The following is an 18,628-nucleotide window of genomic DNA, read 5'->3' as shown; positions in this document are numbered from 1 at the left end:
TGTTCGGATTCAAAATATATGTAAAAAAGAGAAAGTTGCCATTATGGATATTAAATTAACGAAAATTTTAACGTAAACGACAGTGTTTATTTATAAAGCTACCCTAATAATTTTCCTCCTCCATGTTGTACGAACAATTTACTGACATGTTTTCAATAGCCCTTTCGTCCCCGAAAACGCTGTCGATTGTCCAACTAACAAAAACATTTTCGATGACTAAATAGTAACATTTGAATACAGCCAAGCTCAACTTACCAGCGACCGCTTGCACTCGAAAAACGTCGTTCGCAGGGCACGGCATTCATCCGGAACGGAGGCGTCGGTTCGGTTGAGACAATCGCGGGGCAGTTTATGCTCCTAGAAAACACACATTTTCATCAACATCCAATTATCTGAGGATGTTTATGCTACCTACCTTCCTGCAACAATCACTCTCAAGCAGACACATTTTCAGATCCGCTCGTACCCGCCCACAGGCAGTTTTATCCCCCAGCTCTTCGTTTTCTTCGTATCGCATCATTTTGAGGAAATTTTAAGTTGCTCTGCAGTTCTGCAGTTCTGCAGTTGCAGAAATGAAAATGTTTGTGTTGTAAGTGATACGTAATATTGAGAAAAATACCTGAAATTTCGGGAGAAATTACACAATTTGTTATATCTATCAGCCGCTCGCTCGTTTTGTATCCACAATGAACAGCTGATTTTGACAGTTAACGTTGTTTACGTTCTGAATATGGGGAGATGTGAGCCGTTTCAGTTGATTTGTGCATATACTGCATATATACAAAGTTCCTGATATTTTACATTTTATAAGTAAAAAACTAAAAAAAATATAAAATTCAATCATTATACATTAGTAACGCTGATGGCTGTAAGTACTTGTGTTATTGAAGCTGAATGATTTAGAAAATACTGAATGAGCTAGGAAATAGAGCTCAACTTTTAATAACATTCGAGTCTCGTATTGTGAGAAATGAAGCCAGGGCCGCATTTGGGATGTCCTATACATTGACTCAAGCTTTTTAAAAAATAAGTTGATTATTTCGTAATTACAGAATATGCTCACCCGTCTGCGTCACGCAAGATCATTCTGCACAATCCCAACCTATGAAGCAGGACCTCGAATCTACTCGTGTAAAGTGCGGAACAAAATACCGCTAGAGTTACCAACCAGCCCCGCCCTGACAACGTCCTACACCTGTGGTCCAACGGTGTACGACTCGGCACACATTGGTCATGCCAGCTGTTATGTGCGAGTCGATATACTGCAGCGTATCCTTAAGCAGCACTTTCGGGTGAATCTCGTGACGGCTATGAACATCACCGATATCGACGATAAAATTATCCGACGCGCCAGCGAACAGGGCAAACCTTGGCAAGAACTCTCTCGCCACTACGAACAGGAGTTCTGGTCAGACCTCAGGCGATTGAACGTTCAGACACCGGACATCATTCTGCGTGTCACCGATCACATTCCTGCCATTGTTGCATTTATCGATAAGCTACTGTCCACCGGATATGCGTACAAATCTACCGATGATTCGATATACTTCGAAACATCGAAGCACCCACAGTACGGGAAATTGCAGAACATTCCCTCCGAAGAAGGTCCTGCCGTGGGTAAGAAAAGTGCTGCTGATTTCGCACTCTGGAAAGCGTCCAAACCAGGAGAACCCTTCTGGGAGTCACCGTTCGGTCCAGGTCGTCCAGGTTGGCATATCGAGTGCTCCACGCTGGCAACGCAAATATTCGGAAGCCGGCTTGATTTTCATGCTGGTGGCTTAGACTTACGGTTTCCTCACCACGAAAACGAAGAAGCACAGAGTTGCTGCTACCATCAGGTTCAGGATTGGGTCCGTTATTGGATACACACCGGTCAGCTCCATCTGGAGGGCCAAACGCATAAGATGTCTAAGTCACTGAAGAATACCGTCAGCATTCGAGAGCTATTGGATGGATATTCCGCAGATGAATTTCGGATGCTTTGCCTTTTGTCACACTATCGTAGCGTAATTGAATATGGAACTGACACAATGGCGATCGCGACTAATGTGCTAAAAAAGCTGCGATCGTTTATCAAAGATTCCAAAGCATATGTTGCGGGTATCAAACCAGCTACTTCTATCGATGCGGTCCTACTGCAGACAAAGCTAGCCGAAGTGGACAAAAAAGTGGACGAATTTCTGTGCAATGACTTCAACACTGCCAACGCTGTGACAAGCCTGGCAGACTTGGCTTCGGTTGTAAATAAATCGATAAACCAGCGAACATCCGAACTAGTGTCGGCATCCGAAAGTGGAGCTGTGCAGGGTGCCATGAACTACATTCGAGATAAACTGGCGCTGTTTGGTCTGCAGTCATTTGTCGACGATGCAAAAGTGACTGCTACTGATAATCAGAGTGGACAATCCGTGGAGCATTTGATCGAAGCACTCGTGAAGCTTCGAAGTACCGTGCGCAGGAAAGCGATGGAGACCAAAGATCGAACTTTGTTCGACATTTGCGATCAGATGAGGGACGAACTAAAGCTGCTCAACGTGGAGGTTAAAGATCATGGAAAGCTGACTTCATGGAGTTATGTTACGCGGTAAAATTGTTGATAGTTGTTAATAAACGTAACTTTCTCAATTGAATCGTTATTTTCCAGCAGAAAATTTCTCATATTTACAAACCTTGCAACGCAACTTGGGCATGAATTACGAAATTTATTCTGTTGTTAAGTTCACTGAATGAAAGGGGCGAATGGGGGAACAAACTTTTATGAGATTAACTTCTGCGCAGCAGCACAGTACAGTCTTAACCGCTCGATGGCAGCCGTTTACTTCAATTTATCTTCAATATCCTTCAGTCGACATTTAATTTCCGGAGCAGCATCCTTCTGAAGCAGCGTGGAGATCTGCTCAAACGTTTGCCGTACCATTGCCAACTCGGGACCCACCTTTGGTGGGCAATCCTTCGCCTTCAGCTTATTAATCAAGATCAGCATAATGTTCAGAGCTTCTTTCTTTAACCCGGTATGGGGAATTCCTACAATGAATAACCGACGCTTCATAAAACAAAAACCACCACATTTCAGTCCAGTACTAACCTGCCACTTCAACGATCGCTGACAGCACCGTCTTGCAGATGTTCTCCAAAATAGCTTCCGTACTTTCGGCCTCGACCTTAGCCTTTTTCTCCTTGTTCGCCTCCACCTGCGGTGATGTCGGCTCCTTCTTTAGCAAGTGCAAACGTTCCAAAAACCTCCCCAACGATTGTAGCAAACAAATCTGCACCTGTCTGGTGTTCAGCTTCAAACACTGAACGCATTTCTGAACGAACCGCACCTGATAACGTTCTTGCGTTTCCATCGAGTGCTCGGGCCAAGCTTTTCCCAGCGTTTCGCAAACCGTCTCTTTAAGGTTCACAAAAATCAACATCTGCTTGTTCTTTTCATCTGACGACACCAACTCTTTATCGTCCTTATCACCATCCGAGAGGTCCTGTTTATCAAGCAAATGCCAAACCATATTGTAAACCTCCTCGAACCGGTCTTCCTTCAGCTCGTCCAATATGTTACCCAACGATTTCAAAGCATGTGTCCGATAGACAGGCTCTTCTTTGCGGCATTCTTTCATGACAGCGTCTATGATTCGAGTGTAGTGATTGGTGTCTTTCTTCAAATTCTTACACAAGCTGGCCAACGCCTGTAGAAGTTTTTCCTTTCCTTGAAACGTCCTACCGGCCACGTTGGCCAGAATTAAATCAATCAACTTTAGCCTCACTTCGTCATCTAAGTTAGAGCTTAGCTTTGTGGCTAAAGTACTGATCGCGTTTCCTGCCTGGGCTTTCAGCAGCCATGAAGGGTCATTCAGCTTGCCCTCAAGAATTTCCAGAATTGTCGGCAAATTCATTCGAAGCCCAGCATCTCCGGTGTTAATTTCGTGCCACAACTCCTGCCAAAGTTCGTTAGTGGATTTATTTTCCTCTGTGACTTCCCCGTGCATAGCGAAAAACATAAGGGGCAGCACGTTGGATGAATAATCTTTCAGTATCTCCTGGTGCCGTTTATTGATAGCTTGAATCGTCAGCGGAACGGCACGATTGGAGGGCTGTTCGAAATACAATTCCTGTAGTTTAGCAAACAGTCGAACTATCGACTGCTCCTTGGCTGTTCCCATCAAGTGTCCGATGGCGGAAGCAAAGTACTTCCGCACCGTCGCATTGCGATCGGATAACCCGCTGAAGCAAACACCCAAATACTTGCCTGTCAGTGGCTGCATTTCCGACCCAAGTTGGATACTGATCAGGCAAATGAAATGAGCGCAAGCAACTTTCGTTCCCAAATTAACGCCAGTTTTAAGTACATCCAGCACTGCAGGTGTCATCTTTTCCAATGTTTGAAAATCAATATGCCTAATGCATTTTGATAAAGTTTCCATAGTGTAGTGCTGCTTAGCAGCTTCAGCTCTCATCGAGTCTACCACCTCTTGAGTACCCGTTTGACCGGCCATCATTGTCGAGAGGTAAGACAACTTTGCTGAATCCAGCTCACCGGTAGCACGCAGCAAACACGGTACCAAACTTGTTAGATGAGACAAAATCAATGAACCTGCCGAATCGATTAAATCCGATAGCGTTTTAATGCTCAGCTTTCTAATCTCCGGTACGGTGTGCGTAACGCCAGTCTCTAAAAACAGTGGAATAATAGAACTTGAGACTCCCAATCCCGATTTACTGCGGTCGCTAGACGCGGCAACAACGCAAACTTTACTGAGCGCTGCAGCCGTCCCTTCGGCTGCCAAACGGGTGCCTTCGTTTATGTCGTCCATCACCCGGAAGAGCTGACTCCACAGGAAAACCAGCTCTGGCTCCGAAACCCCCTTCTCATCTACTTCCATAGGTTCTAACGACTCCGAATCGGTAGGTTTCTTCTTCGCTTGTAACTCGTCTGAGCGCAGTTTCAAACCGGCATTTCGTTTGATCAAATCACGCACGGCCAAACAGCACGCAATGCGAGTTCTCCACTCCGGCGAGGTCAGATTGCGACTAACGTCCTCCAGAATGTCCCAGTAATACGTTTCAACCGTCGCCTTACTATCGCTAACCACCGAATCCCAAATGCTGATCATCGAATTCTGAATCTTCGGTGTTGGGTCGTACTTGTAGCGGAACAGACGTGGTACGATCTTGCCCAGGTACGGTTCCATTTTCAGTTTGGCTGACTTGGAGATTGATTGCAGTCCAAAGGCCGCCCCCAGTTTGCTGTTCCAAGTGGCGTTGTGGTTTGCCAGCTGCATAAACTGATAGATCATTTCCGGTTGATTCAAATCCGATGCAAGACTGCACAATTCCTTGTAGGTGGTGAGGTTTCCTCTGAGGGAAAAATAATGACAAAATCGATTGAGTTTTCTATAGCTAAATTAAACTATCTCACCCTGTAGGAGCCTTCCCAAGAATTCCTTCCTCAAACAGCTTGGTATCCTCGGTAACCTTCTGCACCTGCCGTCGGCCACCAACCAACTGATCCAGCAATAAATTAGAAAGTTCCTCCTGATTATCATTACTAGAGATGGAGTACACTATTCCCAAACCACGAGAGGCTACATCTTGAACAAGCTCTGAAAACAACGGAAATTATAGAAAACTTTTCATCAACCCATAATCGTAATACAACGCACCATTATCCTCCGAAAGCAAATCCGTAAAAGCTAGTTGCAGAATCTGTCGATTATCACCCACCGGCTTACGTTTGCTGCAGTTCTTCACAATCGCCAGCAACCAGATTGCACAGGCCTGCTTCAGGTAGGCATGCGGTTCATTAACCTTCCGAACCAGCTCTATCAAAAACCAACTGAGCAACTCGTCACTAACGTTTCCGGTCGCGCACTGATCAGCTTGCCGCACGCCACTCGACAACCCCTGAATAGTATACACCAGAGATTGCCCCATGGCAATATTCAACGCGGGATCCTTGGTCATCTTCAGCAACCCGAGCATAGCATCCAAAAGCCTTTTGGCGAAAAACTCCGAATCACCCACAGCCAGATAACCCAAACAGTGTGCCACATCTTCGCGGATTTTCGCTTTCGTGTGACCGCTCTGTAGCAAAGCCAGAAGGGCCTTAAATAGACTATCCTTCGTGTTGGGTTGCTGATCCTGTTGATTGGTTTCCATTTTCTCGTCAACTTGTCCGCCGTCTTCGGAAGCAGCAAGTGGCAACTTCGAAGTGGATCCGATTAGGCTCAAACTTTTTATTGCTGCCGATTGCAGTAGCGACTGTTGGTCGTTTAGCAGAGAGATTAAAAGTGAAACTAGATCTTTAAAAATGTTCCAATCCTTCAACTCGGGGGTGAGAATGAGTTTACGATGAACCGCATTGGCTGCGGCTAGAATCGAACCGTGGCGATTTTCCAGCGACTTATTGGTGAGTGCTAGCAGCTCCTTGATTTGTGTTTCCAGCTCTTTCTCGTCACTGTTGTACGCCAAAAGAACACCGTAAACCTTAGCGATTAACGCTCGAGTTGGTTCGGAAATTTCCTTCAAAGATGACCCCAGCGTTCCTAGCAGATCTTTGTTTTCTTTTGCTAGAAACTCCGGTATACCGTTAACCAGGTCGAACAAGCAAGTTAACTCGGTAGTACCTTTGCGAACGATGACCAGTCTACGAATCAACTCGTTATATTTGCGGATAACTTCTTCATTGGCACTATCAGCCACAAACTTCTGCAGGAATCCTGTCAATTTGAGCATTTCTTTGTCATCATCCGGGTGAGTGTCAACGCCAGCATTGAAAAGCAGACAAATTCGCAAATAATCCAAAATCTCAATATAGGTATCAAAATTGTACGGCAATTTAATCTTTCCATATCCCGGACGATCTAAAATCGTTGCGGTCTTACGTTCCGATTTAGTGGCCACATATTCGACCATGTCCCGGAAGCACGGCAACACAATTCGCTTTGGCTCGTTTGTAGCAGAAAACGGATTCTGTGGCTGATTATGGTCCGCTTCGTCCTCCTTATAATTTTGATATGACGAAATAGACCCATAATTCAAATGGTCTTTTTTCGATACACCATACAGATAGGTAGTCATCATTTCCCGTAGTTGGGAACTTTCGCCACAGATGATCAGCAGCAGATACCTTGATGGTACGTAGAAATCGGGAAAGCATGTCGTTAAAAACACAGACGCCACATTCTGAACTATGGTCAACTTTGATTCAGCTTTCTCACCCAGCAAACCGAGCAGCAAAATCTGATTGGAGTTCGGAACGAATCGTCCCGCTGCCAGCATAGCACGATCCTTTTCTGCTTGGGGAAGTGTTGCTTCACTTTCGCTACCTTTGGGTTGCTTTCGCCAATCAAATGCCTGCGCTAGAGCAACTAAAGCTTCCCGAATAGATGAGTGCAATTCAACAGGTCCCTGCGACAAATGGTCAAAATAAGATGCAACCAGTTGAACATCATGATTGACTGTTGCCGGGCAAACAATAGCCAATTGGGCCAGTGCATTATACGCCGCATTTTGAACTTCATTCACTTCTTCCGAACTAATCCCAACCAACTTGGAGATTCCAGTTAATAGAACTTTCGATAACTTATTTATTAAATCCGGCTGGCCACTGCAAGTAAAAATAGCGTCTTTTTAAACAACAAAACCAAAATCAGCTACAAACTTACTTCGTGATCAGCTTTTCCGCAAATTGTAACGCAAGTACCTTGCACTTTTGGTTCGTATTCTCACCAAAAAGAGCCTCAAATATGACCTGGATACCTTTAGCGGTGATAATTCCATTGCCTCGACACTTCAGCAAATGCTGAAATAACTTTTGTCGAACCCTTGTGCTTACGGGGCTGGTTTTACGCTCGGGAATTTTGGAACCGTTTCCAGAAAACAGCGTATACAATGGTGCTGACAACTTTGGATCCGTCCAGTCCAGTGAGCTGTAAGAAAACACGATTAATTGCTGCACACATAGAAACCACCGAAGAAGACCACCCACGAGCAAATCTTATTCAATTCAACAATAGCCGGTGTTGCCACCGAAAACCGCGTGTCCGCCGAAGCCACAATCAGGTGAGCTAATGTTTCCGTTTCTGGGAAAATACCTCCGCACAGAATCCGAACAATACCCTTCTTGAGCTGCTCCAGCTCTTCGGCTTTCAAATTTTCACTGGTTACTCGTCTGAAAGTGTAGGTGCTCATCCCCGGAGGTACTTCGCCGTCCTGGGTCGTCCCGTAGGGCAACAGCAACAGGTCCATCAGAATCGACAGAAATTGCTGCTTAGTATGCGGCTTGCCAGAGAGTCCCAACAGTTCGGCGCGGTTTTCCGGATTTTCGGGAATTTTGATTTCCCCCAGCAACGGCATAACCAACATTAGAATTCTTTAATAAAAATTTTGTTTAACGATTCAACAGCAAATTGGAAAAACATTACTTGTCTTGATGTGGTTCTGGTTTTCCCTCCAAGCAGTTCAGAAGTTGCGGGGCCATTTCAGTCTGCTCTTCTATGGTCATACGAGGAAATCCCATCGTTATGTAAATGATGGCAAAATTCTAGAACACACGGAATAGAGTTGGTCAATTGTATACATCACCAACCGTCAGGTCAAACCTACAATCAAAAACGAAGAGCTGGACTGCTGATACTGCTGCAGCAGCGGACCAAGGGGGATCTGAATCTGATTACGCGACTTCAGACGCTTGTTAATATGGGTTAGGATTTCCATCACCTTCTTCCGGACGCCCTCGTGCGGTGACGTAATTTTAATCAGTACCGGAGTCAGAAACTTGCTCACGGTGTTCTGCAGCTGTTCATCCGTGTCGGCACATCCTAACCGCAGCAAAACTCGCTCCAGCAGTTCTGAAGAGAATTTGGTTAGTAACAAAATAAAAGTTAACACAGCCGTCTCAAGCGTATTATTGCAATGTCATTCGGAGAAAATTTACAATCGTGAAAATACGGCAAGACCGGGTAACTTACCCAATTCCTCCACTGGATTAGAAGCCATGCTAACTGAACTACACGCGGGAATTTGTTTTAGTTTAATACTTTCTAAAATACGCAGCCTATTTTCAGGTTTTTTGGAGAATAAAAAATGTTTATTTTTTCCGTCTGTAACCGTAATGTCAAAAACAGAGCTGACCGGTATTATTGCGGGGTGCTACAGTCTGTAGCTGTAGAGTATGGCGGATACAAATGGGCGACCGAATTGTAACGTCAACATATACACACTGAGCAAACTTTTTGTTTAGGTTCCAATGAACGAGCTTTCGTTCGGTTATTAGTTTGTTTTGGCATGCGTGTGATTTATAACCAAGGGAATGGTATGGTAGCCTTCAAGCGTTACGAACATCTATTTCTGTACCGTTTGTTCCAAAAATACTTTTTCTGCTGTCACAGTTTGCTTCACTTTGCTTTGGGACACAATTAATGTACTAAATATCACTTAGAATATCACATACTCTGCTAGTACTTGCTGAAACACACAATGGTCATCTCCGAAGAGTTTTCAAGACTCGGGGCAACAATTTAACCAAAACTTTCGGTTTTATAACGAAAAAAGTTTATTGTGACGCCTTTGTCCATGAAAACCAGTGGTCATTTACCGCGCTGCAAACTGCTCCCCGAACTTTTTATTGAAACTGCACTCTGGAATCGAAGGACACTCCATTGAGACTCCGAAATATTGTATATTGCTGCTGCTCACAATCGATCAATTTGTGCATTGTGCTCCAGGACAATGCGCTTCTCATCAGGAATCATGAGCTCGTGGTCAGCGTGTCGTGAAAGTATTATTTTTGCTCTATCGAGCCTCTTTTTCTGAGAGGACTCGGGAACGCCGTGAATCTTATGCTTCTTGAAGGCCTTACATTCTCAAATATTGCAATAGATCCGAAAGATACATTTATATGCATGACAAATATAGACGGTAACTTTAGGGGGCAAGGTACAGGTAATCGTGCTACTTTATTCAATACTATCGACTTAGCAGCTAAGTTCTATCCTATCGGTTCTATCCAATCGATTAATGTATGCAGAAAAAATGGACAAAAATTGTAGATTTTTCATGGGTTTACCTCAGGGGGTAGAAGTGGCTGTCAGATTGCCTATTAAACCAGCGTACCCAACATCGCCTACTTTTGGCACCAACCGTTGGTTCTTTGACGTTTCTTCGCATGCGCAAGAAACATTAGGGGAGAGTTGATAACCGCGTTAGCAGCTAGATTTTCGAGTTGGTTTGATAAGTTATTGTTTCTGAGTATTTAGCATATTAAGTGATCTGAAGAAAAATGCGCTTTTTATTTCATCCGATCATTTTACGTGGAGTCAAGGATGAATTTAAACTCACAGGTGAATAATACAACCGCAATTTCAAAAATAGTAAAGGCGTATTATCAACTCACATGTGAATAATGCAGCTCCTATTGTGTAAAAAACTTACTAATTGTTTGATTTTCAAGATTCCCCACAATTAAACAAAAAAAAACGTCGGTGTTGCAGGAATAACTCCATCTGCAAATTATGAAATCTGCTTGCTTCTGGAAGCCAAACAAAAGCAGAAATCAGTGTTCTCACCGTTCCTGCACATCTGATTGTATTTTACAGATATGCTGTTCCGAGTTTGTAGCTTGTAGAAAACATCGCTGAGTTGGATGTAACGAGTAGAATATTCAAAATTACAACGGATAGCTGCTTTCTCCTAATTGTCGTAAACAAACGACGCCATATTGAGTTACGATAAAACCGCTTGACTTCACCCCCTCGGTTTACCTTTATATGCAATGAAAAACTACTCATGCAGCATCAATCATAGTAACCCATTAATCAGCAGATAAAAATTGACAGGTCTATTAACCGAACTCTAACCGTGATGGCGAAAATTTAATTTTACTAGCAATACTGCTGCAGCAGGCTTAAACACTTTGAAAATTAATTCCACGCGAAATTATGTCTCATATATAAGCAAGTCTGCAATAGCAGCATGCTGTAGCAGTGTTGCTGGAAAATTTCAATTCTGAACCGTCCGTCAGACATTCAATCAGTTTGGGGTAAATAGCTGTTTCTACAAGCATCGTAGCGCCTTACGGTCTTCAGAAGAATTTTTTCCAGGAAAATTTCCTACAAATATCATGTATCGATATATTTTTAGGACCCAACTGGGAATTTATAGAGAATAAGTTTTGAAAAAGTGAATTTTCCCATATAAAATCGTATGGAAACTTCAAAAATCGGGCGCAAATCGGGCGTTTCACCGATCGATCTGAAAAGTTACACAGATGTTATGGGACCCATAAGGAACACGAAAAGTGCATGGGAGCTAAAATTTATTTTTTGTCCCACCCTAATGGACATACATGTCAGGAAGCGGCAGTTCCGTTCACTAGTCTTGGAGCTGCAGGCAATGACGCAGCGGCAGCGCATGAATAAAATGGTCAAATCGATTTCCCGGCAAATCACGACGTGGCTGTGGTGATGGACGACGAGACCTGTCTCACCCTGTATGACACCGACTGGTAGGGCACTGTGTATTTACTTCCTCCACGAAGCAAGCGAGCTCTGAGTGAAGTTCATTTCACACACCAAGTCCAATCAACAATAGCACAAAAAATGAAAGAAAAGGTTGGAGTGGTCCAAAGTTTTCCAAGAAAATACTTCTGTAACCGATAATCAGCGAGAAGAGGATGTCAATGCGATGTCTTTCTTCGCTGCGGACTGGCCGTGAACGAGGAAATTTATAGTATGAAGTGCTTGTCGGAAATTACATATTTCATCAAGTTATATCATAAGGGCGAAGACGCGATGTTTAGGTCGGATTTGACGACGACCCACTACTCGAAGCGCTCGTTAGAGGAGATGGAGCGGCTGACTATCGTTGTGGCACCCAGGTCGCTGCGCTGCTGCTTCCCATCGAGAATTTCTGGGCCAACTTGAAGCGTAAAATCTATTCCAACAATTTTAACGCGAGAACTGAGGAGGAATTGATAAACAAAAAGAAGAAAGAGCTCAAAAACATGCCTTTACGCATGTTTTCGTCCGCCATATAGTCAGAGGCCGGATGTCAATATTTTTAACGTTTCATATTTTTCCGAGGTTTCTTACACTCTTAAGGTGAAACCTTATTGAATCCAAAAATGACCGACTTCGAGTCACCACTTACTCGGAAAATACTCATTGCGTTCCCTATGAAAATGCTATTTTATGTTTGCTTCACCACAGCCCTTCTTCCATATTTTCATGAGAAAGTTCATATTTTCAATGCAAACGTTATTTCATGTTGAGAAGTAATTTACTCATACTTATTAAAATTCACCACAGCCCTTCTTCCATATTTTCATGAGAATCGGTTGATATACCGATTTTTGGCAGCGCTTTGAATGTTGCTGTGTCAGGCAATGTTTATGATTATTATGTTCGAAAATCTCCATTTTAAGCTTGACTTCAAATACCTGTAACTCTCTCAATGGGGGAGCTCCTTAGCCGCAAGGTTACATAGTCCGCTTTGGTAAGCGTGTGATCGTGAGTTAGAATCTTAGTAGAATCAGGCCATTTCGGTTATCAAAGGACTTGAGCATGGGTTTGTTCACAGGCTCCCCACCACGTAACAAAACTAAGTCCCTATTATAAAAAAACTGATGTGAGTAACGTATGAAAGTTCTCTCCAGGGAATTGTAACTAAGCGATATTGTTAGGATGGACAGAGGCTCGGTATAGTAGATCAGTGAGCTTGAAAGAGATAGGTAAAACTTACTACACACAAGCACGGATATGAATGATAAGCGTATCACTTGCTGCAATAATGATACTGCCAATAATATGAAGTGCGGAATACAGAAAACACCTGGTCAATATCACAATAGATCTAATATCTGGTCGCAGTAATGAGTCCACACAGACAAAAAAAAACTCTCTCAATTATAATTCGATTCTGGATCAACAAATTTAATTTTGAAGAAAAATTTAATTGATTTTTTGTCGTTTTTTAACACTTACCTAAAACACAACTAGTTTTTAAATCCAGCTCAAAACAAATTTCCCGAAGGTCAAAAAACATGTATTTCGGGAGTCCGGTGTACCGTACAGTCTTATGAAACAGTTCGGACAATCCTCAGCCTATGGGAAATTTACCGTACTTTTCGCATTTTCAGGTGCCGGTTTGCACATCGTTGCTCCAAGGGCTGAATAATAATTATCGCAAATCCATGAAACGGAAGAAATAGAGCGAACGTCCTTTAACGTATGATTTCATATTTATCCTTGAAAGGCCCATTCATCATTTTCAATTTGCCATCAAAAGATTTTAAATCGGTCAAACGGCTCAAAAGTTTAAAACTTTTCGAAATAAGATTGTCCATTTTAGGACAACCTCAATTTAAAAAGGAGCACCCTAAACACACAAACAAAAATGGGTCGAAAGGTTTTCGATAAAAAAAATCACAGGAGGGTTGTGTGCAAAGCCACGACCGCAAGTTTGAAGTAGAATACTTTTACAAGAAAGATAACCCGGCTGCTTGCGTGTCAGTCATTTTGAAATCGGATTTGTTTCGTATATACCGCTTGTTAAGCACAGTATCAACATCACACTGCTATGCATTTGCAGCAGCATCAAACCTCAGTTGCAGTTTATTGATAACCATTATTATGCTCTTCCAAATAAATTTACTAGCCTTGAAAAAGGCCGATTGCTGATATTGCAATTTTCATTCAATTATTGCATAAATGCTCCATGGTAAGATTTACCCGCTGCAACTGCTAAGCTATTCGTAGTCATGCCACAGTTGTGGCCGCTCTACGCTGCCATTGGTATCCGCTGTCCCTGCATCAGCTGGCCCAGCTGCTATTGATGCTGAGTTCCGCTGCAACTAGTGCGCTATCCATTGCTACGCCACAGTTGTGGCCGCAATCCGCTATCGCTGGTATCCACTGCACTGCTACTGCTGCTGCTAAGGGATGACTGCTGTTGTCGCTGTCTAGAACTATTATGAGCAGCTTCGGCTAAAACAGGCTCTTATTTAGGCCAAATATCATATTTTCAATTGCAAGGTATATGATTCTGTCGACCGTGCTTGGGAAGCAATCATATAACGACCAATCAGCGGTCGAATTTTTCGTTTTGACAAGGCTTGACTATTTTCAATAGTACAATAGTTTGAATAATAAAATTACAATTATCTTCATTTAGGAAGAATCTTAGAAGATTTTCTAATCTATTGCTGCAAGAACGGAGGAAATCTTTCGAATACTAACCAATTTATAAGCATTTGAAATTGGACATATTTTTTACTTTTTTCGGTTTTAGATTTTCATTTCACATCCCTATGTAGCCGTACTTCCTGAGAGAAGTATTCTACTTCAACAAGTAAACCAATGTTGAGCATGATCTGAAAAAAAAATGTTACTAAGATAGGTCTAACAGCATTCTAGGTAAATAGCTTTTTCTGACATCAGAAATTGATTTAGCACCTATGACATTAAATGACATCTTCAATCATTTTAGAAAGACTTTTGGGTTTTTTCCGACTTTTTTTTTTCAGAGACCTGCCACTGTGCGTCATGGCAAACATGTCGGTTAATTGCCGGCCGCTCGCAAGGGCGTAGAATTTCTTCGCAAGTAAGCCAATATAATTACCTTTCATAGGAAAATTATCAAACTCAATCATCTTTTTTGTTTTTTTTATCACCATCCGAAAAAATTTCATATTTTCAATGCAAACGTTATTTCATGTTGAGAAGTAATTTACTTATACTTATTAAAATTCAATACACCTAAAATTGAAAGCTTGAGCGTAGAAACAAGAGAGTTCTGTTATATTTTTACCTACATCACAATGGTTGCATATTAAAAAAAAAACTTGAAACTTTCGGTATCTATCGACCTTAATGCACATCAGAATTTTTTTTTGTTTCCGATGCAGACCAAAAATTTTCCTAACTTAATTTATTTCTGTTTTATCAGAAATGGAGGAATATTGAAAAATACTTGTTATTTACTGTCTGGAACAAGCAGTCCGTTAATACAAAATTATTATCTGCTGATATTTAGTTACCGATAAGCGCTCATTGATTGAATAATTATTTTTTCGAATGATTCTCAGTCATCGATGCACACCACTTGAATGTTATTATGCGAAAGAGCATATAAAAACTGAAATATAAACTTAACTGACAAAAAAAAATTAATCACTCAATGAGCCAAAAGAAGAATGTTATTTTGCAAAATTTCCGAAGTTAGTGCATGAAATATCTCAGCTGGAGGAAATATAATCATAACAAATCGTAATTAAATTTTCACCCAACTGGACAAATCAGCAACAACAAACCCAAACGCATGACAAAAACGAATTAATCAAAATCAGCCACTCTGTAAGAGCCGGGCACCTCTGACACGAGTGCTTGCATGTGTGTGCGAGCTTTCTGCTGAGTTTACTTGCAAGGATTCACTGCGCCAATTTCTCCCGCCGCGCCGTCTGTCTTGTGCCTATGGTATAATGTCCCAAAGCACGGAGGAAAACCGAAGAATGAGCCCATCGGGGTGAAATTTAATTGAGTAAGCAGCGCTCAGGACCTCGCACGAAGAAACAAACGAGAGATAGAGAGAAATTGCGGGAAAAAACTGCACCACGTTACGCGCAATACTGCAAACACCATGCGCCTCCATCGGGCGGGGGGCTTTCAACACCGCATTGTTTTCATTAGGTTATACGTTTAACGCATTACCTACCGTAGTGGTGCCACTCGATGTCGCATTAATAGGGTGTGAAGGATGGTGCACGTCATACGGGGGGAAGTTAGACCATATCGTTGCATTGTTTGATGCGGGGTTTTTGGAGCAAACAGCAAATTTCAATCAAATACGTGTTGGGGAATTCTATTTTTGATGAGTGTTTAGACAAGGCATTTTAAGACAAAAAATATGTTGCTTCTCCAGACTTTGAGAGCCGACGAGAATCATTCATTCTAACGATGCCCAAATTCAAGAAAGTTGGACAAAGCTTTATTTATACTATATTTTACCCATAGTTACACACTTCCAGTAATTAGAAGATTTCAACAAATTTTAAAACCCTACGGTAATTTTACGGTGATTTGTAATTAATACAATCATTATAGTTCTCTAGGAGTAAAATTTTCAGTTTTCAGTTTGCTCTCGACCATTGCCTCTTGAATCATTTAGTACGGTAGTGATAGATTTTTTACTAATTTAATATTCTAAACTACATATAATTCATGGTAACAGTTGGCGACTCGGATATAAAATACTCATTACTTTCATTTTCGTTACTGAAAGAGACATTTAAAAAAATTCTAACACTGCAAAGCTAAAATGTTGCGACCAATGTACTCAGTATATTTTATATGGTTGGGTACCGACGTAAAGCTATAAAATAAATCCTTCTACAACGTATTTTCGTGGCTTATGCTGTCTCTACAACGATTATGTCCTGTGGTTTACAACGTAGCCAAAAAAAGATCCAAGGCGTGCAACAAGTTCCTACACATCGAGTCCCCTCTGGTGCCATTTAAGGCCAATCCTCAGGCTTCAATTTGCTTGCGAAACAAACTCTCTCGTGATCCTGAAACAGCACTGCGGATCACCAGAACATCAGTGACTCAGTACTCTCCGGTATTCACTAGACTTCTGTTATTGTCACTGGTGTCATATTGTTCGCTGACATCCGTCTGGTTCGCGTGCTTCGCTGCTGCAGTGGACGCAAAACGACGAACGCCTGGCACGCGCCAAAAGCCTCGATGCGCATGGCCACAACGGCATAGCGTATAACATCGGCCCTACTGCGAGAGGGAAAGTTCAGACTGGGTCGGGTCGGTCGGGTTGTCTCCGTTCTCTACACACTGCTAAAATGTTCAATGACGATGACGACTTGTTGGCTCGTAGTTCAGCAGCATTATAGCACGTACGTACCCGATGATTGCCAGTTAGTCTCTCCAAAAAAAGCATCATGGCGCATTCTATACGCAAGCAAACCTCAAAGGGAGGTGTTTTTTTTTTCTTCGTCCTTCTTGTTTCCCACCGCCGGAGAACAACAGCATTTAGGGTCACCGCAGCCCTACACGCGAAATCTGCGACAAAGCGGAACAAGTGTGTACAGCCGTTGTAGAAACCAAGCCCGAAGCATTCCAGGGCCATTCGTTTCACTGCATGGTAACCGTGGAATCCGCAGAGCTGGAAAAAAATCCGCATACCATCATTCCAGACTTGTTTCAACGACGACACCGTAGGCGACGCGTCGGCCACACCAAAACCGTAGAGACCAAGCGGAGACGACCAGCCAGTCGTCAGACTGTGCACAAATACGGCCTACGGCTGGCAGATGAAGTCATATGTTGTCTTGCTACGGAAAAAAGGCTCCCCTCTCTGCCCATAACCTGCTACCTGTTTTGTGTTTCGGAATCGTTCCACGATACACGCCGGCATACTAATAATAACTAAATCGGCTGCAATTTAACAACAGCGATCAAAGATAGTTACCCTCACCCTAAACTATCTGTCCTCTGCCCTCCGCCGAGTAGGATATTTGCGGAGAGTAGGTTTGCAGTTAAATTCGGAGGCTAAAAGGCTGTAATGGCTCTTGGCACCAAACCGGCGTCGCAGAATGGCAGCATGATGGAAATGCTAGTTTATTTTTTTACTCGATGTTTTTTTTTCGCATGGCGCACTCATTTTAACAATGCAGAATTTCGAGGAATGACAAGATTGTTTCAAGCGTTTCTGCACAACGAATTTGCATTTTACTATTCCCAACCAAATAAGATACTTTGCGCTAGTCAGTTATCTGAATTACTGAATTAAATTGCTCGTTGCAAGTGCGGGGTTCACTGTGAAGGGCGGGATCTTTTAACCCTCTAAAAACGGAGAGCAGCTGCAGAACTAATATGTAAAACACGACAACAATTTTGTTTTCGCTAACAAAAACCATTACGGCTTTCCAGGAGAAGCGATATTATTAAAAATATACTCTTTATTTTTTTGGGAGGAGAGTGAACCATCATCAAATGCGAATTTCAAACAATTTATCCTTTGAAAATTTGCAAGGCACAATATGACTAAAAAAGAAACAGAAAATGCACCCTAAATGGAATTAAAATGGTATGCGATTAACCACGTGCTATTATAGGTAGTATATAATTGGTAGAGGGAAATTTTCAGCTGATAAAAATAAAAATAAAAATAAAAATAACTTTTAACCTTATGTTCTCTGAATATATTTTCGAAAAAAGTACATTTTAGCATGAACTTAATGTTGAACTATGTGTTGTTATTATTTTGACTCTAACAAAAAAACTTTTTTGGCAGTTTTGGGCCTTCGGTGCATGTCGTCTTTCGTACGAGGCTTTAAATAAGACCACCTAGAGAATAAAGTTCAACAGTTTTTCGTAGTTGAGCAAAACTGATTTTTGTTATTGATAACAATACCCGCTGGATCAAATGTGCGCAGTAAATTGCAATCTCGCAAGCATTCCCGATAGCAAGTTCGCATAAACACAGCAAAATTTGTTTACATGTTTCAGAAGAAACAATGAGTTGTCCCTGTTAAGGTCACATGGAATAAAAGACAGCCAAGGCGAAGAATCGAAATAATCATATTTTCTCTACTATTATATTAGCATTACATAATTTTCAAAGA

At 42.1% G+C, this 18,628-nt stretch overlaps 3 protein-coding genes across 7 annotated transcripts; 1 reads left to right on the top strand and 2 right to left on the bottom strand.

Moving 5' to 3' along the window:
* Positions 1-65: 65 nt before the first annotated feature.
* Positions 66-774, bottom strand: LOC129722794 (cytochrome c oxidase assembly factor 5). Of its 3 annotated transcripts, none has more exons than XM_055676548.1 (4): positions 620-774; positions 416-550; positions 256-357; positions 66-194 (listed from the first exon to the last, which is right to left on the bottom strand). In XM_055676548.1, the coding sequence occupies exons 2-4, from the start codon at positions 518-520 to the stop codon at positions 153-155; spliced, it is 249 nt and encodes an 82-aa protein (XP_055532523.1). In that variant the 5' UTR covers positions 521-550; positions 620-774; the 3' UTR covers positions 66-152. The 3 variants fall into 3 exon arrangements, with proteins under 3 accessions (XP_055532523.1, XP_055532526.1, XP_055532525.1); XM_055676551.1 differs by having other exon boundaries at positions 416-542; positions 620-758; XM_055676550.1 differs by having other exon boundaries at positions 416-558; positions 620-734.
* LOC129722793 (probable cysteine--tRNA ligase, mitochondrial) lies at positions 741-3,701 on the top strand. 3 transcript variants are annotated; one of them, XM_055676545.1, is made up of 3 exons: positions 741-868; positions 1,053-2,584; positions 2,645-3,701. In XM_055676545.1, the coding sequence occupies exons 1-3, from the start codon at positions 863-865 to the stop codon at positions 2,715-2,717; spliced, it is 1,611 nt and encodes a 536-aa protein (XP_055532520.1). In that variant the 5' UTR covers positions 741-862; the 3' UTR covers positions 2,718-3,701. The 3 variants fall into 3 exon arrangements, with proteins under 3 accessions (XP_055532520.1, XP_055532521.1, XP_055532522.1); XM_055676546.1 differs by having other exon boundaries at positions 2,648-3,700; XM_055676547.1 differs by lacking the exon at positions 2,645-3,701 and having other exon boundaries at positions 1,053-2,630.
* On the bottom strand, positions 2,658-9,207 carry LOC129722791 (proteasome-associated protein ECM29 homolog). Its single transcript, XM_055676544.1, has 9 exons — positions 8,967-9,207; positions 8,602-8,846; positions 8,421-8,539; positions 7,985-8,368; positions 7,662-7,925; positions 5,658-7,603; positions 5,414-5,597; positions 3,086-5,352; positions 2,658-3,024 (listed from the first exon to the last, which is right to left on the bottom strand). Exons 1-9 carry the CDS (start codon positions 8,992-8,994, stop codon positions 2,816-2,818), a joined length of 5,646 nt encoding a protein of 1,881 aa, XP_055532519.1. The 5' UTR covers positions 8,995-9,207; the 3' UTR covers positions 2,658-2,815.
* Positions 9,208-18,628: the final 9,421 nt, after the last annotated feature.

This window comes from Wyeomyia smithii, chromosome 2 (genome assembly GCF_029784165.1).
Source record: "Wyeomyia smithii strain HCP4-BCI-WySm-NY-G18 chromosome 2, ASM2978416v1, whole genome shotgun sequence".
In the NCBI taxonomy this organism is placed as follows: Eukaryota; Metazoa; Arthropoda; class Insecta; order Diptera; family Culicidae; genus Wyeomyia; species Wyeomyia smithii.
This window is presented reverse-complemented; position numbering and strand designations above follow the sequence as displayed.